The 27,607-nt window shown below is 46.4% G+C and overlaps 1 protein-coding gene across 1 annotated transcript; it reads right to left on the reverse strand.

Annotated features, from left to right (window-relative positions):
• Positions 1-4,423: 4,423 nt before the first annotated feature.
• On the reverse strand, positions 4,424-27,607 carry SCRT2 (scratch family transcriptional repressor 2). The gene is made up of 2 exons (XM_066586535.1): positions 27,305-27,607; positions 4,424-11,422 (listed from the first exon to the last, which is right to left on the reverse strand). The coding sequence occupies exons 1-2, from the start codon at positions 27,459-27,461 to the stop codon at positions 10,722-10,724; spliced, it is 858 nt and encodes a 285-aa protein (XP_066442632.1). The 5' UTR covers positions 27,462-27,607; the 3' UTR covers positions 4,424-10,721.

Below are 27,607 nucleotides of genomic sequence, written 5' to 3' on the forward strand. Positions count from 1 at the left end.
AAATGGCTGCACATCCAAGTGGGAGAATGTATCAAGTGGGACCACAAGGCTCTGTCCTAGGCCCAGTGTTGGTCAATATCTTTATAAATGATCTGCAAAAGGGAATTAATGGGAAACTGATCAAATTTGCCAATGACACAAAGCTAGGAGGGATAGCTAACACTAGGGAAGAGAAAGAGAGGATTCAAAAAGGTCTAGAAAAGCTTGAACAGTGGGCGGCGACTAACAGAATGGTATTTAACAAGGAGAAATGCAAAGTCCTACATCTGGGCAAGAAAAATGAAAAAAAAACACATACAGAATGGGAGGAATTGGGCTAAGCAGCAGAACATGTGAAAAAGACTTGGATATATTAATAGATCATATTGGATGTATTAAGAGAAGCATAGAGTCTAGATCACGTGAGGTCATTATCCCCCTCTGCTCTTCCTTAGTCAGACCTCATCTGGAATACTGTGTCCAGTTCTGGGCACCTCACTTTAAAAAAGACACAGACAAACTGGAGCAAGTTCAGAGAAGAGTTACCAAGATGGTGAGCGGTCTGCAAATCATGTCCTATGAGGAATGCTTAAAGGATCTAGGAATGTTTAGCTTGCAAAAAAGAAAACTGAGAGGAGACTTAATAGCTGTCTACAAATATCTGAAGGGCTGTCACAGTGCAGAGGGATCAGCCCTATTCTCATCTGCACAAGAAAAGACTAGAAGCAATGGGATGAAACTGAAAGGGAAGAACAACAATTTAGATATTAGAAAAAACTTTCTGATAGTGATGGTGATGAATGAGTGGAACAGGTTACCATGGGAGGTGGTGAGTTCTCCTTTAATGGAAATGCTCAAACAAAGGCTGGAGAAATATCTATCTGGGATGATTTAGAAAATCCTGCACTGAGCAGGGGATTGGCACTGATGACTCTGGAGGTCCCTTCCAACTCTACCATTCTATGAACTGGCGCAGCTTGCAAGAAACATCAGTTAACCACATTCCCTGTGCGGCAGCATCACTGGTTATCGCTGTCGCAGAGCAGACTTTGCTACTCTAGATAGGTCTCTCACTTAGGAACGCCCCATCCCTCCTACACTTTACTCAATGTGTTGTCACCCCCGTAGGAGCTGCGTCCTCTCAATCACATGGAATGCCAGAAGCGCCTTTCTCTGTGCACACGCCTGGTATAGCAGTTCAGTCCCATTCACTTGAATAGGCTACGTGATGAATGAACATGATGTCACAGGCCTTAGAAGAGGCCACGACGCCCACCCGAGTGATTTTGCCTCCTCAGAAGGCCGATCGGCATAGGATGCCAGGTGGCAGACCCCCATTGATCTGATATTGATGACCTGTCCTGAGGATGGATCATCAATAGTTTAAGGGTGAAAGGAAAGTGGTGGAGCTCTGTGGAGTGGATATATAAAGCTCGTTGATGAATAGTGGTACAAGTTGTACATGGGAGATGTTACCGGCCAGACGTGTACCTGTACAAGACAGATCAAGAAGTGCACAGTGGGAGTGAAAAAAAATGGCTCAAGGCGCAGCAATTCCAAAAAATAGTGATGATGGTATAGTGGCCCAGAACGTCTATTCCTGGCCCCTCCATAAATGTCATACATCTCATGTCTTTTGTGTAGATGCACTGTGCAAATTGTCTAGTCTCCTGTTATGTGTATTGCACAGCTGCAGCAAGTGAGAGGTTAATGTGGCTGGGAGATGTCTGTAAATGTATCAATTCATGTCCTGTCAAGTGGTATGCTAGAGACTATAAATATGAGTGATTTGGGTGTAGTCTAGAGTTCCATCACAGTGAGTCTTCAGCAGAGAGCCAAATTGGGCGTACCTTCAACCCTCATGTGGTGAAGTGATAGAGGAAGAGGAGAGGTATCCTGAGGACCCCAATGGTATGAGCAAATCGAGAGTGTGGAGAAAGAGAGTGTGAAAAAAAAAGTCCAAGACCACCGTGCAGAGGTACTGTGTTTCAAGAGTGTCTGTGGAGAGTTCCCCTTCCAGGAGTGGTACCTGACAGATAACGCAGGACTGGTGTCATGCTGAGTTTCCTCCCTGACCTCCAACCATCTGTTCTTACCTGCACTAGTGTATTCCTGATTTGTGCGACATTGAAGTTTCCAAGTAATGTTTTGCCAGACCCTAACCGTTCCCTGGGACTAAGGGACTTCAACCTTACATTGTGTAAATTCTCTTTATTACCGCCGAGGGTCATACCGGTGGGTAATAGAAATGGTGGTGTCATGTGTGACAAAGATGTATTCCTGTTCCATCTATATTGGCCATCCCTCTGCTAGGGGTGTCCGGAAGAGGGCCAGCGCTGCTCCGGCCGAGGTTACGTGTGTCACTCTGGGAGGGAGGCTGGTAAGTGCCACCATGAGAAGTGACCACTCTACGCTTCCAGCTCCTCAGCGTATGCCCTTTGCCCGTAGTCACCCTTTGGGACGCTGCGATGGTAAGATAAGAAGATTTTATTATATAAGGAGCAAAACCAGCAGAACAGACACGTTTCGAGGAAAAAACCTCTTCTTTGGTAAATGCTGGGGCATAACATGCTGGATGGATATGGTGAGTATTTAAGTTACCATGCCAGCTCGGCCAATAGGGAAACTAAAGGGAGAGAACCGGGCTGCAGGTGTGACTCCTGGTGTCTGAAGTGTAGGCATGATACCTACCTTCTTAAATACTCACCGTAGCCATCCACCATGTTATGCCCCAGCATTTACTGAAGAAGAGGGGTTTTTCTTTGAAACGCGTTTGTTCTGCTGGTTTTACTCCTCATATAATAAAATCTTCTTATCTTACCATCATCACGACCATTTTTGGAGTAGTTGTGCCTTGAGCCATTTTTCATTTACTTCCACATCAATAGTTTAGTCTTGGATAACCCTTTAACTTGGAAAATCCCTTAAAGGTTGTTTTCACATCTGCGTCTGATCCTTTGGCCAGAGGTTCCATCATAAGACCGGCTGAAAATACCAGAAGGAAAAGTGCTGCATGCATCGCTTTTTCTTCCTTCTAAAAGCCGAGCGGCTGGGTGGAACGGAGCTGTTCGATTGGGGGATTCCCCTTTCCTGTTTCCTGAACAGAGCAGGAAATTGGAATCCCCAGCGCAGGTGTGAAATCCCCCTTAGTTGCTGGGATCGCAGCTTCTTTATATCTATCCTGCTCCCCATCTGTTGCAGTAGTCAAAATGTGATGGCAGTGATGGTAAAAATCTCCAGCTGCTTCCCAAAACTGCAAACCCAACCACCCCTTCCGTCCCCTTATGAAATACCTCACCTTTATGCTTTGCACCACTTAAACCGTAACAGAGATAAATTGCGTCTCACAATGAGCGGTCTGATCTTCCGGTTCTGCTTGTCCGCTGCCCTACTGCTCTTTGTCCTGCTTCCATCAGCCTCCCCTCATAGGCCTCTGAGTTGGCGCATGAGGATCTGCCCGGGGGCTTATTACAGCTGCGGCTGTGAGCAGGCATGCCGTAATGCTGCAACATCATTTTGCAAGAGATGCAAAGTCATCATTTTATTTCCTAAATTCAGTTTGTGTTTAGAGCGTCTTGGCGGGCCCGAGGAAACAGACTGGAACATTGCGTCCGCATCAAAATAAACGTGGCTTAAAATCTGCGATCATCTCTCCTGACAGGTGAAATCTGTCAGATCTTTTCCCTGAATGCAGAATAGAAAGGCCTTTAATCTCTTTGGAGGGGAGGGGGGGGGGGGTGGGGGGGGGTTTCTTATCAGCGTCTGACGACTGTGCATATTCCGAAATGCAACTCGCACGGCCTCTTTGTCCTTAAGACCCATTTAATAATCGTTCTGCTATTGTGCTCCCTGCTCTGCATTTCTCTGCAGAGGGAACATAGAATTTCGTAGGAGCCCCCGTGAAAAGCCAGGCGCCTGGTAATGTATTTCAGTCACATCACACAAAGGACTGCAGGTGGCATATTCTGTCCTCCGTGCGACCAATCAGCGCTCGCAAGTCACCGCAGCTGCCTCCTTTACTGCTACAAATAGCAACTGCCTCCGCTGCGCACAAAGGATTTTATTCCCAATCGGATTTTTGCAGATAGGCCTTAGATATTTTACCCCTGAAGCGTGATACTCCGAGCCGGGGGGTGTAAGAGAGAGGGGGAGTCACTGCAGCTGAGTCGCGTGGAGGCCAATTAGGCAAAGTGGCAGCTTATTATTATGGGAGTGACTTACCCGGAGCGCAGGCTCACCCCGCTGCAGACAGGCCACCATATGCGGAAGGCTTTGTCATGGAAATTCAGGTCTTAAAGGAGTCTGCGTCTAACTTCATCTTCTCAACCCCCAATTATCTAATCAGGGAGGACAGGTGCAAGAAAGTGCGTGTTTACCGTCCGTGTCCCGGAGTAATGATATCATAGGAGAGCAATTAAAAGAAACCCAACTCAGCACAACACGGATCTATTGAATCATAAACTCTTTAATTTTCCCTGAATTGCATGAGAATTAATACAGTAAAAGGTGACGTAGAACCGGCTTTAACAGCGTCAGTCACTAAAAAAGGAAACTCTGACATGCATTTAAAATTATTGCTGTTTCTTCCTATATACAGTATAAATAGAAGAGAAGGGAGGAGTCCTACATCTACTGGTAAAAACGCGGCATACGGGATCAGGTAAACCCCTTAGTGACCGGCCTATTCGTGCCTTAAGGACCAAGCCGTTCTCATCGTAGCTCATTGACATCTCCGTATGAGGGCTTGTGTTGTGTGGGACCAGTTGTATGTGTAACGTCCGCACGCCGGGGTGCATATAATGTGTTATAGAACTTTTATTACACTTTTTTGGCGGGGAAGGGGGGGGGGGGACAGAAAATACATCCAGAAATTCCGCCATTGTTTTTAGGTTTTGTTTTTACAGCATTCATCATTCACTAAAAATCACCTGACGATTATTGCGATACCAAGTTTGTAGAGATGTTTTGGCATTTTTTCTAGTTTTGCATAATAAAAACACGATTTTAAAGAAAAACTGACTCTGCATCACCGCATTCTAAGGCCGCCTGCAGATGGCCGGGTCGGATCGGATCCAGCAGCGAGAATTCTCGCCGCGGGACCCGAGCACCAGAGCAGCGCGTACTCACCCGCGCCCCGCAGCTACGGATCTTTCATGTGCCGGCTGCCGGGCAGCTAGCGCATGCACAGACCGGAGCTGGCGGACGGTGAGTGACGTTTCTGTGCGGGGCTCTGCCAACCCCGAACAGAAATGGAACGTGGTGCGGTTTGTTTGCCACGCGAGATTTCGTGCGGACAAACTGCAGCCATCTGCCTAGGATCGCGTTTGTTAACGCAATCCTATGGCAGCTTCCAAGGGCGGAAATTCCGCGGAAAATTCTGCCGCAGAATTTCCGCCCATCTGCAGGCGGCCTAAGGCCCAGAACATTTCTGTTTTCCGGCCTCAGAGCTCTGTGAGGACTTGATTTTTGTGGGAAGAGTTGTAGTCTTTATTGGTACCAGTTTGGGGGTACATGGGACTTCTGGATTGGTTTTTTTTACTTTTTTGGGAAGTCAGCAGAAGAAAAATAGCAATAATTTTCATTGTTTGGGTCATTATGAACGCAGTCATAACTATTATGTGTTGCTTTTAAAACATTTTGGTATTTTACCCATTTGACATGGGGTTTGTGGGGGAAAATGCATATATTTTTTTAACTGGACTTTTTTTCCTTTCAATTACACCTTGGTAAACTTTTTTGACACTGATTTTTAGTCCCCGAAGGGGACTTGAAGATGCGATCGTTTGGCTCGTGTCAGGCTTCCGGCTGCTAGGGTATCCCATTGGTACCTTGCAATCGCACTGCGGGTCACTGGGTGACAGAAGGAGCCCCTCCCTGTTATCGGTTTACATTCTGCAGTTGCTCATTATTGTAGCATGTAAGGGGTTAAACTGCCAAGATGTGAGTTTTCTCCATTCCTGGCTGTTAGAGCAGGAGCCTGGCTGTCAGTAGTCAGCCGACCCACCGTCTTCAAAAGATGTATGTGCGGGTTTAAAGCCCATTAGTGAGGTCAGTAAAAAGGCGTATTAGTGGTCACTAAGGGGTTGAAAAGGCAGCTGAAAGTGTGATGGCTGTGGCTGGGCCATCAGTTTCGCAAATGCACATCTCGTAATGAAATGAAGTCTATTAGAATTAGTCATTTTTTTTGCATATCTACTCTAAATAACGTACTATGAGAAGGTAACCCATTCCGGTGCCAGCACGCAGGGTCTGGTGAAATGCGCGGCGGGCTGGGATGAAAATGGAGAAGCGCTTGTGCTAACAGGTTAGGATTTTGCAGCAAGACATTGCCTTAAAACTAATGCAGCTAAAGCTAAATATCCGCCCGGGGGAGGCATGCAAAAAGGGATCTGCAATGATGAGGAGACCTACAGAAAGTCGTTGGTTCGTATGCATTACAACAAATCGTAGTGTTTATCAGCAAGACGAGTTCTGTGTTATCAGACCAAAGCAATTATTGCCATAGACATAACAAGGATCATTCAGGATTGTCATTACATCTACAGTCACCTATATGGTCAGGCCTTCTGTCATCCTGGATTGGCTCCATCCCCCTTACCCTTGGGCATTATGGACCCGTATAGGGAGAAGGGAACCAGCCTGAGGGATGCGTAGTGGGGGGTAGCTCAAGCGTCATGTGCTACCGTGTTGGGATGGGGTATAATCTTACAGGGGGTCCCTTTTTTCTATGGGGTCCCCTCTCACTTTCATCTATCCCAGGACTTTGCCCTGAGATGTACGGCTCTCTGATAGATGTCAGACGTTATTGCGAGCTCAGAGCCCGTATCGCAGTTTTCTCTGATTTCTCTCATTGATAGCACAGATTTTATGTTTCGCTGATTCATGTATTTGTCTAATGCCGAGGACGGCAGAAATGTTGATCACTCCGCATTTCTGTACAGAGCAGGAATTGGGTATCTGGTGATCAAACTGCTTGGCCGGTCATTATCAAGGGACTATAAAATGTACAACGCTGATCGAGAAGGACGAAGTCCCTCAAGTAGTTCAGACTTTGCTTAAAGGGGTATTCCGGCGATCGAAAGTGAAAGTTCTATGCTCCATAGGACGGGATTTTGTAATGTAACGTTTTAGCTTCCTTTACAAAAGCTGCAGAGATATTCCTTTATCTGGGGTTCCTCCCACTTAGTTCTCCATTGGTATCTAGGGCTTATGACAATCGCTGTTTTACTGGTCGGGCATGCTCAGTATTTGGACAGTTGTGAATGGGCACTCGCTAGTAACTGGCAGTAGGGCATTGTGGGAAATGTAGTTTTTGCACTCCCCGGTGGACATTTTAAATTACAATGTGGAAATTTGACTGAAGCTGGCTGGAAAGCAGCGGTGGAGCAGGGGGGCAAATAAAGGTACAAGAGTTTAGTGTGATGATTTAGATGGATGTTTGGAATAACAGTAATAAATGAAAATATTAGGGAAATTTAAAAAAAATTTCACCCAGTCCCCGGAATACCCCTTTAACTCCGTCAGTGAGACAGAATTTCACTTCTTTGCCTGCTATACACTGAATGACCACTTTATTAGAGCCCTTTATTACAGTTCCCAACCCTGTATTACAGCCCTTGCCAGGATTTTATCGCCAACCACGTGGGGATTTCTCGTGTAACGATGTGGAGAGTATACCGATAATGGTGCGACCGAGGAAGAACTTCCAGCGAAAGGGGATCCTGTGGACGGAAACAACTCATCACCGATAGGGGTCACGGGAGGATGTCAGGAATCGTTCTGACCAACAGGCTGCACAGTCAGCAGAATACAATGCTGGAGCTCCAACTAACGTGTCCGAACGCACAACTCGCCGTTCCTTACACGGATGGACCATATTATAGCAGACAACCAATTCCAGCACTATTGTCTCTGACAAAAACCAAATGTGAGACTCCAGCAGACAAAAGAGGCAAAACTTGTATCACTGAGCAGCGGAAAAACATCTCCTGGCCAGATGGATTCAGATCTCTGTTGCTCCATGCTGATGGGAGATCAGAATTTGGCACAATCAGCATGAATCGCTGACCCCTTCCTGTCAGCTGGTCAGAACATGTCAGCAGTGCCATCTAATCTGCAGCAACTACAAGAAGCTTCCTGTCCGCAGGGGCCGGTATTCTTGCAGATCACCTATTGGAATCTACGACACGATGAACTTCTGCGGTTCAAAGTCCAAAGGAGTCCAACGTGCCAGCAGATGAGGGGCTAATACAGGGGCTGTTCAGTGTATTTAACATTTATTGCAGTGCTGGGGCGGGAGGGTGTAATATGAGGGCAGACTAGATGGACCATGTGGTATTTTTCTGCCATCACATTTCTGTTTTGTCTCCTAGAGGGGTAAGCACTGATAACTAGTTTGTCGCCCAGGAATAAAGGTCTGGCGTGTTGTCACCTGCTTCCTCGCTAATTTAGAGGAAGACAACAAACACATAAGAGGGGTGAAGGGCTACTTAAGGAACACTCACAATGGAAGACTCCTTTTAAGAGGAGATTTCCTTTAAAACAGGAAACATTGAGCTTTATGGAGAGAAGATCCGTCTCCGTCGCTCCGGGTGTCACCGGCTGCAGCTATTGGACTTGTCATGGCTATGTATGGCTCCCAGTCACATTAATACTATATTGCCCTGACAGTATCTGTTCCTGTAGTGATTATTGGCGGCCGAGGATTGATCTCCCGCGCTCCGTCTACATTATACATCTAAGGCCATGATTTTCTTTTCAACTATTTGATACATTCTCTCTTGCAACGCAGTAACACCGATGATGCAAATAAGGCTTCTATCATCTAATAACTCAAGGCTTGTTATAGTCTGGCATGCAGGAAAGTGGAAGAGACCCTAAGCATTATCCCAGCAAGCATTGTCACACCCTGTGTATAAGTCTGATATAATAAGCAGGTCCCCTGAAAAGCAAGGCAAGACTAGCAAAATCAGCTCTTATCGGTTGGAAGTTTGCATTACAATGCATGATGTGTATTAATACTGCATTATAACGAACCTAAAGATGGGCCGGCGACCCCCTACAAGTGCTGTCATTGCGTAAAATTGATGCAAGGCTCGTTTTGTCACTTATTGATACATAACTGTAAACTTCAGTGAACGTCTGGTTTTTTTTTGCAGTGATAGAAATGATCTGTCATCTCAATTTGAGGCGACTTTAACCCTATCAAATCCTGATCTCTCGATTACCCAGATATCTGCAAACCTCAAGCAGCCTGGACTGCAGCTGATGAAATGCTATCATAGTATAGAGTACTTGTGGCTCGGAGTCGAGCGGACAGCAGTCAGAAGCTTTGACAGAAGTGACAAAGCTACCGGCGGTGTGATATATATATAGGCTTCCTTTGAGTCGTCATGAGGTATAAAGTCAACGAGAAATTGCATAGGCTTTTCCAGAATCCCCCAGGATCTCCCGGACGCTTGATGGTAAATGTGGGCCTGAAGAATACGTCCCATCTGTCTGTAGCAGGAAAGACCGTCCAATGCGCTGAACATGCCTGTGGCTTTTGATGTTCGCCTGTAAACATTGACCGTTTTCCGTCTCTTCATATTACACCACATTCTATCCAGTCTTTCGCAAAACCACAGAAAAATCAAAAGTCATTTGTAAAAAGCAAATTGGCAAATAAATAGTATAAATAACACCTTAGTATAAATTACATGACTTAAATAAGCAGTTCTTCGTCACAATCGCTTCAGACATTCGCCTTCACGCAAAGGTGGAGGTCGCATCATGATGCAGAGCGTCAGAAGTTAAAATAGTCACAATGCTTGGTGAAATGACCCCCTTTCTTAATGCGGGGTGGGTAATAAATACGCGTATCAGTCATCCAAATATAGTGCATATTCTCATTGCTTTAGAAAACACTAGAGGTAACACTGTTTGGTGGGAATTTGCGACAAGTTCATCGGAGTCGGGTGCCATATATGTTTTTTTTTAATTCCCTTTGCTATATAAATATTGGCACGACTTTGCCCGTTTATTACTGTACATATGTGCTTCCAAATATTAAAATCAAGACACTGGAGGAAAATCGTACTGCCGTTATGTACAGCCAGTTAGGCGCGGCGCCATGGGGAAGAACGGATGTGGGACATTCATGCGTTGGCTGCAAGAAACGTTTTGTGCATTCGTGACAAGGATCCTTAATGCTGTGTACATGGAGATTGGAAGAAGCGTGGCACCAAAAAAATAATATTGACCATCGGCGGCAATGTCATTGTACGGCGGCATCCCTTAAAAAATATATGGCGCAAGATAGAAAAATGGCACCTGAGCCTGAGCGTTGAAGAGCCTCTCCATTCAGTTGAGTCCCTGTTGAGTCGTAATGACGCGTTCACATTTCATGTGGTTAACGGAAGAAAGCTTGGCTTTGCACATAAGATTTCTTTAAGAGCTTGAGTGGAGAGGAAGGAAGGAAGTCTTTTCTTAAGAAGAATTAAAAAGTGTGGCCTTTATATTGCACGGTTTAAAATAAATAAAGGAGAAAAGCAATGCGTGGCGTGGTCCGTAAAGCGTGGTAAAGCATGGTACTCTCGTAGACGGTGGTGAAGTGCAACCTAATGTAACATAGTTATATGCCAAGTACCCTGATTTGTTTGTTTTTTTCAGTTTCTGGTGCCTTGTGCCATCAAGAAGGGCAGGAGGGCACAGTGGTTTGTGCCATGTTTCATTGTGTACAGTTTTATCGTATGCCCCTGGCTTTAGCTTTGGACGGCACACTCATGCTCCGAACCCTTGAAGCAAGCCGACTCGTAATGCTTGTTGAGATAGGACTTAAGAGCAAAGGTTTTTTCGCACCGCTTGCACTTGTAGTGTTTAAAGGCCGAGTGGGTCTGCATGTGCGCACGAAGGTTAGATCGGTCGGCAAAGGCTTTACCGCAATGGGCACAGCCAAAAGGTTTCTCGCCAGTATGAGAACGCATATGGCCTTGTAGCAACCAGGGCCGGCTGAAGGCCTTCCCGCAAACATCGCACTTGTGTTTCAGGTTGTGTGTCAGGAGATGCATGGCTAAGGCTGGCATAGATACGTATGTCTTGCCGCAGGTCGGGCATTTTCTTGCCATCTTACTGTCCAGGCTCCTGTGAGTTTGCTTGTGCCGACTGAGGTTGGAGGAAGTGGCGTAGGTTTTACCGCATTCGGAACACGTGTGGCGTTGGCTTCCCCGATTCTCACCGCTTCGCCTTGATCGTCCATCGGTGATAAAGAAAGCGTCTATAGAGTAGCTGTCTGTGACTGCTGCTTCCCCACTGAAATACCCGGCTGACAGACTGGACTGCGGGCTGTCCGGCTCGCTGTAGTCATCATGAGTTGGTGTGTAGTCAGTTTCAGATGATGAAAATTTGCTTCCGCTTTTCTTTCCAACTTCGTAATCAGACGATTTAATACAGTGATCGTCATAACCTGCGAGACAGACAAAAGGAAAACCGTGCTTTACTTCAATGCGATCCTCAGAAACATCATTGATTCTCCACATTGTGGCAGCATTTCTATATGCAAATAAGGGGGATGGAACAATACCTCTGCAGCGCCACCTATTGGAAGACAGCATTGCTGCAAGTCAATGTTAGACTCTTCATACAAGTCTTCTAACAATGACTGGGATTTGAAAGCCAAGCCAGAATCCATACACAGACTGCAGAGGTACTGTTCCATCTCTCTTATTTGCATATTACCCAGAGGAGCATGAATGGCTTTATAAGTCTCCTCACTCACCTTCTAAGTGCTCTCTCTAAGGAGAAAATATAGCTTTCCTAACATTTCTGTACAAACGTTAGAATTACTAAAATGAGGTATTAACATATTACAAAATGGGATTTGAATCAAACAATGATTGACTGGAATGACAATGACACGCTGACACTTGGGGGAGAGGATAATGACACGCTGACACTTGGGGGAGAGGATAATGACACGCTGACACTTGGGGGACAGGATAATGACACGCTGACACTTGGGAGACGGGATAAAGACACGCTGACACTTGGGGGAGAGGATAATGACACGCTGACACTTGGGGGACAGGATAATGACACACTGATACTTGGGGGACAGGATAATGACACGCTGATACTTGGGGGACGGGATAATGACACGCTGACACTTGGGGGACGGGATAATGACACGCTGACACTTGGGGGACAGGATAATGACACACTGATACTTGGGGTACAGGATAATGACACACTGATACTTGGGGGACGGGATAATGACACGCTGATACTTGGGGGACGAGATAATAACACGCTGACACTTGGGGGACAGGATAATGACACACTGATACTTGGGGTACAGGATAATGACACACTGATACTTGGGGGACAGGATAATGACACGCTGATACTTGGGGGACGGGATAATGACACGCTGATACTTGGGGGACGGAATAATGACACGCTGATACTTGGGGCACGGGATAATGACACGCTGACACTTGGGGGAGAGGATAATGACACGCTGACACTTGGGGGACAGGATAATGACACACTGATACTTGGGGTACAGGATAATGACACGCTGACACTTGGGGGACGGGATAATGACACGCTGATACTTGGGGGACGGGATAATGACACACTGACACTTGGGGGACGAGATAATAACACGCTGACACTTGGGGTACAGGATAATGACACACTGATACTTGGGGGACGAGATAATGACACACTGACACTTGGGGGACGAGATAATGACACGCTGACACTTGGGGTACAGGATAATGACACGATGACACTTGGGGGACAGGATAATGACACGCTGACACTTGGGAGACAGGATAATGACACGCTGACACTTGGGGGACAGGATAATGACACGCTGACACTTGGGGGACAGGATAATGACACGCTGACACTTGGGGTACAGGATAATGACACACTGATACTTGGGGCACGGGATAATGACACGCTGACACTTGGGGGACGAGATAATGACACGCTGACACTTGGGGTACAGGATAATGGCATGCTGATACTTGGGGCACGGGATAATGACACGCTGACACTTGGGGCGCGGGATAATGACACGCTGACACTTGGGGGACGAGATAATGACACACTGACACTTGGGGGACGAGATAATGACACGCTGACACTTGGGGTACAGGATAATGACACGCTGACACTTGGGGGACGGGATAATGACACGCTGATACTTGGGGCACGGGATAATGACACGCTGACACTTGGGGCACGGGATAATGACACGCTGACACTTGGGGCGCGGGATAATGACACGCTGACACTTGGGGGGACGGGATAATGACATGCTGATACTTAGGAAACATATGCTGACACTTGGGGGACCGGATAATGATACGCCGAAACTTGGGGGACCGGATAATGATACGCCAAAACTTGGGGGACCAGATAATGACACGCTGACACTTGGGGGACGAGATAATGACACACTGACACTTGGGGGACGAGATAATGACACGCTGATACTTGGGGGACGAGATAATGACACACTGACACTTGGGGGACGGGATAATGACTCGCTGATACTTGGGGGACGAGATAATGACACACTGACACTTGGGGGACGAGATAATGACACGCTGACACTTGGGGTACAGGATAATGACACACTGATACTTGGGGGACAGGATAATGACATGCTGATACTTGGGGCACGGGATAATGACACGCTGACACTTGGGGGACGAGATAATGACACACTGACACTTGGGGGACGAGATAATGACACACTGACACTTGGGGTACAGGATAATGACACACTGAAACTTGGGGGACAGGATAATGACACGCTGATACTTGGGGCACGGGATAATGACACGCTGACACTTGGGGCACGGGATAATGACACGCTGACACTTGGGGCGCGGGATAATGACACGCTGACACTTGGGGGGCGGGATAATGACACGCTGACATTTGGGGTGCAGGATAATGACACGCTGACACTTGGGAGACGGGATAATGACAGGCTGACACTTGGGGTACAGGAAAATGATACGCTGATACTTGGGGTACAGGATAACGACACGCTGACACTTGGGGTACAGGATAATGACCCGCTGATACTTGGGGGACGGGATAATGACACGCTGACACTTGGGGCACGGGATAATGACACGCTGACACTTGGGGCACGGGATAATGACACGCTGACACTTGGGGCGCGGGATAATGACACGCTGACACTTGGGGGGACGGGATAATGACATGCTGATACTTAGGAAACATATGCTGACACTTGGGGGACCGGATAATGATACACCGAAACTTGGGGGACCGGATAATGATACGCCAAAACTTGGGGGACCAGATAATGACACGCTGATACTTGGGGGACGAGATAATGACACACTGACACTTGGGGGACGAGATAATGACACACTGACACTTGGGGGACGGGATAATGACTCGCTGATACTTGGGGGACGAGATAATGACACACTGACACTTGGGGGACGAGATAATGACACGCTGACACTTGGGGTACAGGATAATGACACACTGATACTTGGGGGACAGGATAATGACATGCTGATACTTGGGGCACGGGATAATGACACGCTGACACTTGGGGGACGGGATAATGACACGCTGACACTTGGGGGACGGGATAATGACACACTGACACTTGGGGTACAGGATAATGACACACTGAAACTTGGGGGACAGGATAATGACACGCTGATACTTGGGGCACGGGATAATGACACGCTGACACTTGGGGCACGGGATAATGACACGCTGACACTTGGGGGGCGGGATAATGGCACGCTGACACTTGGGGGGCGGGATAATGGCACGCTGACACTTGGGGGGCGGGATAATGACACGCTGACATTTGGGGTGCAGGATAATGACACGCTGACACTTGGGAGACGGGATAATGACAGGCTGACACTTGGGGTACAGGAAAATGATACGCTGATACTTGGGGTACAGGATAACGACACGCTGACACTTGGGGGACGGGATAATGACACGCTGACACTTGGGGGACGGCACAATGACACGCTGATACTTGGGGGACAGGATAATGACACACTGACACTTGGGGGATGGGATAATAACACGCTGACACTTGGTGGACGGGATAATGACCCGCTGACACTTGGGGGACGGGATAATGACACGCTGACACTTGGGCGACAGGAAAATGATACGCTGATACTTGGGGTACAGGATAATGACACGCTGACACTTGGGGTACAGGATAATGACCCGCTGATACTTGGGGGATGGGATAATGAGCCGCTGATACTTGGGGGATGGGATAATGACACACTGACACTTGGGGTACAGGATAATGACACACTGATACTTGGGGCACGGGATAATGACACGCTGACACTTGGGGGACAGGATAATGACATGCTGATACTTAAGGAACATATAATGACACGCTGACACTTGGGGGACCGGATAATGATACGCCGAAACTTGGGGGACCGGATAATGATACGCCGAAACTTGGGGGACCGGATAATGACACGCTGATACTTGGGGGACGGGATAATGACACGCTGACACTTGGGGTACGGGATAATGACACGCTGACACTTGGGGGACGGGATAATGACTCGCTGATACTTGGGGGACAGGGTAATGACACGCTGACACTTGGGGGACGGGATAATGACACGCTGACACTTGGGGGACAGGATAATGACATGCTGATACTTAGGGAACATATAATGACACGCTGACACTTGGGGGACCGGATAATGATACGCCGAAACTTGGGGGACCGGATAATGATACGCCGAAACTTGGGGGACCGGATAATGACACGCTGATACTTGGGGGACGGGATAATGACACGCTGACACTTGGGGTACGGGATAATGACACGCTGACACTTGGGGGACGGGATAATGACTCGCTGATACTTGGGGGACAGGGTAATGACACGCTGACACTTGGGGGATGGGATAATGACATGCTGACATTTGGGGTGCGGGATAATGACATGCTGACACTTGGGGGGCGGGATAATGACACGCTGACACTTGGGGTACGGGATAATGACACGCTGACACTTGGGGGACGGGATAATGACACGCTGACACTTGGGGTACGGGATAATGAAACGCTGACACTTTGGGGACAGGATAATGACACGCTGACACTTGGGAGACGAGATAGTGACAGGCTGACACTTGGGGTACAGGAAAATGATACGCTGATACTTGGGGTACAGGATAACGACACGCTGATACTTGCAGTACAGGATAACGACATGCTGACACTTGGGGTACAGGATAATGACCCGCTGATACTTGGGGGATGGGATAATGACACGCTGACTCTTGGGGGCCAGTATAATGACACGCTGATACTTGGGGGACAGGATAATGACACGCTGACACTTGGGGGACAGGATAATGACACGCTGACACTTGGGGCACGGGATAATGACACACTGATACTTGGGGCACGGGATAATGACACGCTGACACTTGGGGGAGAGGATAATGACACGCTGATACTTGGGGTGCAGGATAATGACCCGCTGACACATGGGGGGCAGGATAATGACACGCTGATACTTGGGGGATGGGATAATGACACGCTGATACTTGGGGGACGGGATAATGACACGCTGATACTTGGGGTAGAGGATAATGACACACTGACACTTGGGGGACGGGATAATGACACGCTGACACTTGGGGGACGGGATAATGACATGCTGACACTTGGGGGACGGGATAATGACATGCTGACACTTGGGGGACGGGATAATGACACGCTGACACTTGGGGGGACGGGATAATGACACGCTGACACTTGGGGGGACGGGATAATGACACGCTGACACTTGGGGGACGGGATAATGACACGCTGACACTTGGGGGACAGGAGAATGACACACTGACATTTGGGGGATGGGATAATGACACGCTGACACTTGGGGGGACGGGATAATGACACGCTGACACTTGGGGGGACGGGATAATGACGCGCTGACACTTGGGGGACAGGAGAATGACACACTGACATTTGGGGGACAGGTTAGTGACACTTGGGGTACAGAAGAATGATACGCTGGCCGTTGATTTTGCTAATGTGACAGTGTATCCCATTAATACAACATGTTTCATTATGATATAATCAGATTTGCGCTGTTCCGTGCTGGTGAGTTTATGCCTCTGACGTTATCTCCCGGGTTCAGGGCAGGTCGGCGTACAGTATGTGAATAATTCATAGCACGGAGCGGCAATGGATGGCGGAGCTGAATGGTAGGTGCAGTGAGCGCCCCCCGCAGTGGATTCCATAAAAATCCCCATTTAATTTTACACTGACATCATCATGTTTACTGTTACATAATGAGGCCTCGTATTACCTCCGTTATTTAATGAACTGTCAGGAGAATTGGGACAAGAGGAAGGATTTGGTTACATCCCATCACGAGGCTCTGCGGGCTTTTCATTTATCTACAGCAAACAGCCCGGAAAAGTCTTGATTTTGGCTTAAATCGATAGGATGAAATTGCACCAACATGTTCTGTACTTGTTCTATATATGTACTCTAGATGTTCTGTACTTCTTCTATATATGTTCTGTACATGACGTGTACATGTTGTTTATATGTCCTGTACATGTTCTGCATGCATCCTGTGTAAGTTCTGCACCCGTTCTATTTATGTACAGTATATGTTTTGTATATAGTTTGCATGTTCTGCATATGTGTTGTACATGTTCTGTATGTTGTGTACATGTTCTATATATGTTCTGTACTTGTTTTGTATATGTGTTGTTCTTGTTCTGTACATGTTCTATATATGTTCTGTATATATTCTGTATATGTTCTGCATATGTTCTACATATGTTCTGTACATGACTTGTACATGTTCGTTACATGTCCTGTATATGTTGTTTGTACATTCTGTATATGTTCTGTCTCGGCTTCAGCTGTATCCTACAGCCCAGACCAACTATCTACCCTTATGCAGCACATACATTTGTGGTGATTTCTAGGTTTGCTTTGACCTAGTTTCATTTTCAATCACTGCAGTGAACATTGTGTAATGATAGATTATTATTATTACCTTGCTCACAGAAGAATTAAGCTTTTGGCTTAGTGAATATCCACCCATAAACAGATTTTTTTTGTCTAGGCAGATCCTAAATTCCGTTTAGTTCATAATATATCGTTATATCGTTTGGAGCTCCCTTTTCCTAATCCAGAGCTCCAAATTCCAGTTACATGATAAAATTCTGCCTGTAGCCACCACTAGGGGGAGCTCTCTGTATACTGTATATGCATTGCATTCAGTGAGGCTCAGATCACAAGAGCCTTTTTTCAACATTTACTGTTTTGTGAAAATGAAACTATACAATAACAAATGAAACAAAAATGAACAGAAAGCCGCCTTTGCTTTTTTGTCAGATATATCAAAAGGATCCTTCAAAAAAACGGAAGGTATGCTTTCTCTTCATATACGCTTCAGTTCCGTTTTTCAGCAAATTTAAATGCCTGGCTTGTTTATCTTTCCATCCCTCTCATCGTCTCTTGCCCTCTGCGCATGCTCAGAAATAAAACTTGAATCAAAAACGTGAAGAAAAAGACGGATGAAAGCGGATTTCCGGTTTTTTATTTCTCCCATTGACTGCAATGTGAAAAAAATGATCGTTTTTGTTTAGTTTCTAGAAGTGGAAACAAAAGTGCAGCAATCTGTGCTACTTCTGCAGTGTATAAAAATGAGAACCATATTGAAACTGAAGGTCTTCGCTTTCCATGTATTTCTATGGGCAGGAAAACTGCAATGTTTTCTTTTTATATTGCTGCTCCCACAACAGAACAGCTAGTGGGAAATTAAAAATAGTTGTATGAAATGGCCCTAATAATGCAGTATACACGGAGCTCCCCCTACTGGGGGCTGCAGGCAGCTAAAATGTTATGCAGGGGATTTGGAGCTCTGTATCAGGAAACTAGAGCTCAGAGTGCTGTGCGGATATGCAGCCACTTTTGCATGCTACCTTTTCTTAGTTATTGAATAAGCAAGGTATTTCCTAAGTTTTGTCCATATAAACATAAAAAAGACAAAATTATGTCAGCTGTATAGTTGAGCAGCCAGGTAAAATTTACAATATCTGAAGCTTTATCAGTATATTATGACATTCATGGGAAAACCTCATTAAAGGGGTTTTCTGGGCTAGGTCATCAGTACACAATTGGTAGGGTTCTGCTGCTTGGGACCCCTGCTGATCAGATGTTTGAAGAGGGCGCAGTGCTTAGGTGAGAACTGAGGCCTGTTCGCTACATACAGCGCCATACATTGTATAGTGATTGTGCCTTGTACTGCAGCGCAGTCCATTTCACTTGAATAGGTGTAGGTGGGTAGACCCTCTACACAGTATATTGTGTGTTCCCCTGTTATAATGTATTAGCAGGAAGTGTATGCAACCTAGTGGCTGGATTCAGAGTTTCCATATATTTGCTTTAAGTGCCTAGCTGGCCATTGGACGGGGAGAGATCAGGTGACTGGTGCAGCGTGACTAGAGCAGAACAGAAGTGAGCATCTCCCTAAGGGAGGGGGAGAGAGTGAAGTTGTGCCAGGAGCTCTCTGTGACGACTGTGTTGATTGCATTGAAACGCCCTGTGGGCGTGAGCAAGCGTTACCGCTGCTGCCGCTTATCGTTAGTTGGTTGGTCCTAAGGACTAATTGAGCCTGCTGTTGGTTTGCTGGACCTGCAGCCAGAAATCCTGTGTGAACTCGAGATGTTGGTTCCAAAAATAAAACGTATTGTTCGAGCATCAAGAGGTATGTCTCATCCTTAAGCTTCTGTGCCTGTGGCTGATAACACCACCTCGGCCAATAGCCCCCCAGCAAACAAACTCTATTACGTAGGAGTGAGCTGCACATTGGTCATGTGACCGATGAATGTGACATCACAAGCCTGAGAAGAGGCCATGGTGCGTACCTGAGTACCTCGGTGGCCTCAGACAGCTGATCAGTGGGGGTCTTGCCTGGCTGACCCCCCGCCAATCAACTATTGATGATCTATCCTAAAGACATGTCATCAATATTGGAGTCCTGGAAAACCCCCTTAATGACTATTGTTTTTTCTTCAAATGTGAATTGTGCGTGTGATAAAGGTGGGGAGATGGAAAATTAAGGTGTGAGTGCCATTGCCAACACAGCCAAATGTGGACAGATGCATTCTTTGTACTGCGCTGCTATATAGATGAAGTGGAACAAGTGTCACATCTTTGCAAAATCAAAGTATTACATTAAAGTCCTCTAAGTTTCAACACTTGATTCCAAGACATTGACTAAAAGAAAGCATGTTATTCCCGTATTTCCTGGTGATGTCATCACACTTAGTGATGTCATCTAGCCTGAAGTATTGGATTGCAATCATCTGCAATCGTTATGTCTACAGGAGGTTTAACTCAAGTCATTGAAATATACCACTTCCCCAATATGAGATAGAAGGATGGAGAATGGGAAATCTGTCGGGAGGCGTAACGTGATGCTGCTAGGCCTCAATTCAAAATCTGTAGCAGAACCCCCCAAATATAATGCTTCTTGCAAAGTACTGCTCTTCTTATATAGTGAATAAAGACTTTATGGACCCCAGGGCTCGAGTGTGACTACATCTTCTGCTCCCAATATAGTTACACCCCTTAAACTGACCCCCTCAAGATTGGCGCTTCCCTGTACGGTAATTCCCCCCGTGACCCCGGAGCATAAAATCACGTGACCAGTTTTCCGCGGATCAGTTTTTGTGTGAATCCACATTAGATGGGAAAATCCAGCGATCTGAGCGACTTCCAACGAGGCCGGTCATCGGTGCTAGAGTAGCTGGGGCCTCACTGGCAACCACATGGGGTTTTCTCGTGTTGCCATGCAGAGAGTATACCGAGAATGGCGTGATCAAGGAAAAACATGCAGCGAAAGGGGATCCTGTGGACGGAAACAGCTCCTCAACGAAAAGGGTCAGAGGAGGATGGTTCTGTTCAACAAGCCAAATAACATGTGTGACTGCTTGTGAATACACAACTCGCTGTTCCTTAGCATGGATGGGCTATAACAGTAGATGACCAGTTCCAGCGCCATTGTGTCTAAGAGAAACAGACAGGGGAGACTCCAGCGGGCAAAAGAGTGCAAAACTTGGATCCTGATTTCTGTTGCCGCGTGCTGGTGGGAGGTCAGAATTTGGCGCAAGCTGCATGATTCGATGACCCCTTCCTGTGTGGCTGGAGTAAAGATGTTCTCTTGGCACATCCTAGGTCCTCTCATGCTTCTGGATGGACGCCACAACAAATTGTTGCAGCTCTGAAGGCCATAAGAGGTCCAACATGCTACTAGATGGAGGTCTATAATAAAGAGGCCAATCGGTGCATGTATTCACCGGATCTGTATATATCCTCTCAGCGTATATTTCAGCATTTTTCTCTAGCAATATACTGCTTTTTCTCAGCCACAAGTTTATGATACTTGTTCCGTCTGTCTTCCCAGCTGTGACATTATTTACTGGACTCTTCTGTCAATAACTGTGATCTATTGATCTGCAAGATGAGCTATTCTCAAGCTCCGCGCGGAAGGATGATCTCGGCTCAGACACATCACCCCATTGCTGTTGCTGCATCTGGATTCTCTTAAACAGGTGCTGCCAGTATACTAAATGCCCCCCATCTACTGCCTCTCCTTGCTTTTGATGTCTGTCAGGATAACGATGCCGCAGGAACCTACATTGCTGTCTCTACAATGGAGTACATTAGCGCTGGGCATCATGACCCTTTAACTTCTTGGATCACTTAAACCATTAGCATGCAGTCAATATTCCATTTAATGCAAGCATTAGCTGGGGTCAGGAATCTCAGATAGACTGTCCGCTCATTTTTCTCTTGCGTGTTCCAGCTCCTCCACACACTTATATACTGTACAGTCTGTCCTGTATTTTAAATGTCCAAGTCTGCATTATGCATCATTTTGCTAAATCTTGCTGGCAGATAAACCTGCTCTGTAGACCAGATGCTGCACTGCACAATCCAAGCACTGGCTCTTATGCTGCGTGTGAGCAAGCCAATGGCCAGTGATGTGCCTGTGCATTTACAGTACATGTGCTATCATCACGGCTCCTGCCCCTCCTCTGCAGATTTAATGCATGTGCCTTTATCAAGGTGACACCGCAGAACACGTGGAAAAACAATCTTTACTTCCTGTCCTGCAGCGCCGTGGCTTCTAGAGGATGGAACTCTTCCCCAGATCTGCTGCTCCAGCCATAATAGATAAAGATTGCAGATAAGTGGAGCAGTCTCTCCGCAAACAAGTCTTGGCTCGCGCGCATATCATACATTAAAGAGAAGGTAAATGCAGCAGCTCCCGTCTGACCGCTCCAGGTTGCATGAACATTGCAGCTTTATCAGACTCTTGGTTTTCTCCAGCTTTAGCACCCAACAGATGCTCGTAACAAGGAAAGATGTAATTAGTTTTGTCATTACAGGATTTATTGACTTTAGGGCTGAAATGTGGAAATCTGCAGCATCTGTAGTTATCTGGGCTGCTGTACGTTCTCCAGGCTAAGGGGCCTCACCACCATCTCTGCTTAGGGGAGGTGTTCTAGTTATACACTCATTGGCCCCTTTATTAGAGCCCCGACCCTCTCACGATTGGCGCTTCCCCGTATGGAAATTCTTCCGTGACCCCGGAGTGCAGCATAAAATCACGAGACAAATTTTTTGTGGCTCAGTTTTACTGTGAATCCACAATACATTGGAAAATCCAGCGATCGGAGCGACTTTAACGAGGCCCGGTCATCGGTGCTAGATTAGACGGGGCCAGGAGTTCACTGCTAAACAATGGGATTTTCTCATTTGACGATGTGGCATGATCGAGGAAATACATCTAGAGAAAGAGGATCTTGTGGATGGAAACAACTGATTCCCAAAAGGGGACAGAAGAGGATGTTAGGAGACGTTCTGACCAACAGACGCTGCACAGTCAACCAAATACAACGCTGATGCATCAACTAACGTGTCCCAACGCACAACTCATCGTTCCTCAGCATGGATGGGCTATAACAGCAGATTACCAGTTCCAGCGCCATTGTGTGTAAGAGAAACAGAACGGTGAGACTAGCGGGCGAAAGAGCAGCAGAAAACATAGCATAAAATTGCATGACGAGTTTTCTGTGGATCAGTTTCAGTGTGAATCCACACTAAATAGGAAAATCCAGCGATCTGTGCAACTTCCAACAAGTCCTGGTCATCGGTGCTAGACTAGTTCGGACCAGAATTTCACTGCCAGCCGCATAGGGTTTTCTCATGCAACGGTGTCAGAGTGTGCAGAGAATGGCGCGATCGGGGAAAACATCCAGTGAAAAGGGATCCTGTGGACGGAAACAACTCATCACCGATAGGGGTCACAGGAGGATGTCAGGAATCGTTCTGACCAACAGGCTGCACAGTCAGCGGAATACAACACTGGAGCTCCAACTAACGTGTCCGAACGCACAACTCATGGTTGGTGGGATATAACAGCAGACGACCAGTTCCAGCTACATTGTGTCTAAGAGAAACAGAAAGGCGAAACTCCAGCCAGCAAAAGAGCGCAAAAATTCTATAACTGAGCAGCGGAAAAACATCACCTATTTAGATGGATCCAGATTTCTGTTGCCCTGTGCTGATGGGAGGGCAGAATTTGGCGCAAGCAGCATGAATTGCTGACCCCTTCCTGTCAGCTGGTCAGAAAATGGCAGCACCTCCATCTAATCACAACAACTACAAGAAGCTTCCTGTCCGCAGGGGCCGATATTGCTTGTAGATCAAGTTCATCACCTTGCTGCGGTTCTGAAGGCCAAAGGAGTCCAACGTGGCACTAGATGGCAGTGGGGGGGGGGGGGGTGAATAAAATGTCTGTTTAGTGTATATCGGATATTTTGGCTGCTGGGTGAAGTGACAGCAATACCTCTCTGTGGTTACGTTCTATCTTTATGCTTAAACATTATTTTCCTTGTAGGATCCCGGATCTTGACCGTAATATTATAACACGCTCCCAAAACTCAACCAAAGCAAATCTTAACTATCCTCTGAAAGAGAGATGACCGGACTGAAGCTTTATCTTCCTCTAGACATATTATGAAAAGACCCAATTCATGGGAAAACATAAGTATAGACATCGAAAAGGGGCAAGCAGCAACAAGATAGTTGGCATCAGTCACAGAAGCCGTGAAGATGACATGAAGAAACCAAAAGACCAAAACTGAAGACAAGACAACATAATGGTCATCGGCTGACTTCTATAATAAGAGTAGATGCAGCCGGTGAGCTCAGATAATGTTCCACAACGGTTTCCATCAGGCAGGAGGATTGCAAGTGATCCCTTCTTGCGGCTACAGCCCTTTAGCAGAGTGACAAGTCCATTACCACCATCCCTGCCGCCTGACTATCCATCTTGCTGCACAGATTGTTATTCTTCGTCATCTTTCTGCCTCCTTATTTGCAGATTGTGCAGTCACATGACTCAGGTACAAAACAGCTTTCCTCAGCAATATTTCACACCTCTCCAAGCGCACAGCAAGGTTATTTTCAAGAGCGTGACTTTGAGACAGACACTTCCTTCCAGCTTCCTTTCGCTGGTGATGGTGCCAATAATACCTTCTCTGTGACACCTGTTTGATCCTGAATGGCATCTCATCTGATGAATGCTGTGACGTGTGTAGAAACAGTGTTGCGATTGCAGTGATACTACATATGTAACAAAATGACTACTCGTGGGGATGAAGTGGTCGTCTGCTAACTGCACAGTCAGCAGTAGTAACTTCCATCGCTGTGCTCCACATGCATGCCTTAGCTTGGGCCTATGTATACGCATGACTTAAATAAGCCGGATCTACAAAGGCGAGTGCGAAATCGGTCTGAGAAACTTGGACCGACATTACACTCTTTAAATCTGCTATTTCTATGCGAGCGCGTTGTGTTTTTGTTAGAAAAGTCACATTGCGGTACGTGCAATTTTTATGCGCATGAAAATCATGTTTCAGTAGGACTAATTAAAAAAATCGCATCACATTGTACATGCGGGTTTAATGCGAGTGGGATGCAATTTTTTAACTTGCCCATAGCAAATAATGAGCGAGCTTTTTGCAATATCACAGAAAAATAGGAGGTATTGTAGTTCTTCTGTCGCACATGTAAATAGACCCATTTAAAATAATGGGTTTTATTTTGGTGCACGTTTTGTTCATCTTGGCTTTATTGACATGTCTGAGAAAATCGCACGAGCTCTGTGCATTTGTGCAGCCCAAAGAACTGATGTATCAAGCCATTGTTTCCAATAGGTTCATTTACAAGAACATTTTGTCTCTTGCACCAATAGTGAGAAAAAGAGAAACTGCAGCGTGCAGCGATATCGCAGAAAACACGCCCATTATTTGCTATGGGTGAGTTAAAAATTCCTTTGCACTCGCCTGTAGATGTGAGTTTCATACATGAGCAATGCGATTTTTTTACATTTTTGCCACCGAAAGAACATGCAATTTTCATGCACGTGGAAATCACCTGTACCGCGATGCAATGTGATTTTCTTGCAAAAGCGCGGGTTTAAGAGTGCGATATCGGACCGAGTTTCTCTGGATCACTATCACACTCGCCTGTGTAAATCCGGACTAAGAAAAATGAAGGATGGTTCAGTATCAGGATTGTGATGACTGTGCTCCGTTGATGGATAACTCCACAGGTGATTCTATAGGTGCGTGGTCCAAGCGTGGCGCCACTTTACCCAGAATTCTGCAGTCATCTTTTCATCTTAATTCCATACTTTTAGGCGTCTGACATTTATTTAATCATTTGCATCATCATTAAATTTGATGGCAATTGATGCACAATGATCAGATCAGCCTATAGGCATTTAACTCATGTGAAATTGCAAGCCCTGACATGTCCTGTCATTGATGCTGGGACTTGTAGTACCCCAGCAGATGTAAGTTACTTCAATGTAGGGCAAGGAACGCTGTGATTTATGTATGGTAGATAAGTCCTCACTGTGAAGGTGTTTTGTCCTGTCTGTAGTCTACAAGGAACCTGGAGTAAAATGTGCTTAGCTTGCAGATGTCCTGCCCCGGGACCACAAGTTGCATCTTGATAGCTGAAGTGTGGTGCAAGGTTATACCGAGAAGACTTCCTATTGTGCTGACTGTAGCCCTCTGTATCCTTACCTGATCCCCCTCCCCCAACGCAGTATACGTTCAATAAATACACCACTGCCGAATGATAAATTTAATCAAAAACCCGTCTTGTCATTTTTTTTTCAGCCCCGAAATCCCAAACAGATCTTATTCTCCCAGGATGGAGCCGCTTAAAGGGCTTTAGAGAGAGTCTTTTGGCTGCCTCCTGAACAATGAGGTCCCCGGAGAAAGCTCAGATCCCCTCCCCCCATCCTTTCTGTCCTCCCCTCTGTAAAGGCTCTGGCATTCACTCCTCTAAAAAACATCAAGGGCTTGATAGTGCAGGAATTAATGCCGTGTCCTTAGAGAAGCAAAGAGCACTCACCGCAGATACGTGCAAGGAAACTATTGTTAGATGAGCTCTTATGCTACAGGTGATAGCGTGGCTCTGCACCCGGCCTGCACTGCTCCTCACATCTATTTGGGCAACAATTGCAATGCAAGATTGTGGCGTGTTGGGGACATTGCCCGATGGAGAACTTTCTCCTGCTGTTTTTTTGTGTATCATGCGCGGCATGATGACGCATTGAGAATTGCACTTTTGCTTGCCACATTATTTATACAAATACTGTAATGTATCGAAGAGCTCAGTCAGCTAGGGTAGAGCCACGCATCCGAGGCCTGACAGCTACATGTGTCCCAAGTCAACAGGAGCAAGGCCAGAGACCTGGCAGCCAACTATTAGGTCTTCACCCTGCGTTGCACAATCTAATTCTATGCCAAGAAATAGGCACACCACCACAGTTCTTTCCAGATACGCTACATTCACAGGCGACAGCCGTAGTGGACCGCAAAAGTAGAAACAAATTTGTACAGGTTCAAAATACTAGTCGTTGTTAGAAAAGATCCAAACATTAACGGGAAAATCGTAAAATTTGTGCTTCGAGGCTGCAGCAACTTATGCATCGATTGCAAAGTGTATGCAACGTTTGTCCTGACTTTGGTGAAGCAAACTTTTATCATATCGTGCGACAGCGGTTCCGTTTAGTAACAAAGTGTCGAGCCATAAAATCTCTGTATATATCAACAGCTTTATCTACAAGGTGTGCTATAATGTCATGCAATTAAAATGTATATTGTGTCTATAGCATGTTAGTCTTTGCCCGCATCCTCCACCAAAGGTGCTGACTTACCGTTTTCAGCAACAGGGACTCCCAAGCTTCCCACAGTGCTGGTGAGCGACTGCCCCAGAACACAGGGATCATCAAAGTGGTGGTAATTTGATGCTGAAATCCCGCTGGATGAAAAGTCATCTAGTTTTATCTTCTTGACGAGAAAAGAGCGTGGCATGGTGAGCTGGACAAGGGTCTCCTTTTGTTTAGCCTTAGTCTTTTAAAGAGACGGGGACGGTGGCTCACATTCAGCACTGGACAGCTCCGACTTTCTGCAGTGTGCAGAGAGAGAGAGAGAGTGAGAGAGAAAGGAGATGAAGGGAG

Source organism: Eleutherodactylus coqui, chromosome 13, assembly GCF_035609145.1.
Source record: "Eleutherodactylus coqui strain aEleCoq1 chromosome 13, aEleCoq1.hap1, whole genome shotgun sequence".
NCBI lineage: Eukaryota > Metazoa > Chordata > Amphibia > Anura > Eleutherodactylidae > Eleutherodactylus > Eleutherodactylus coqui.

Bases quoted from the DNA above. Each gene is read 5' to 3' on its own strand.
- SCRT2 (XM_066586535.1), bottom strand. From the start codon at position 27,461: ATGCCACGCTCTTTTCTCGTCAAGAAGATAAAACTAGATGACTTTTCA. The intron at 11,423-27,304 runs GTAAGTCAGCAC...TCTGTCTCGCAG, and splicing joins AGTCCCTGTTGCTGAAAACG to GTTATGACGATCACTGTATT.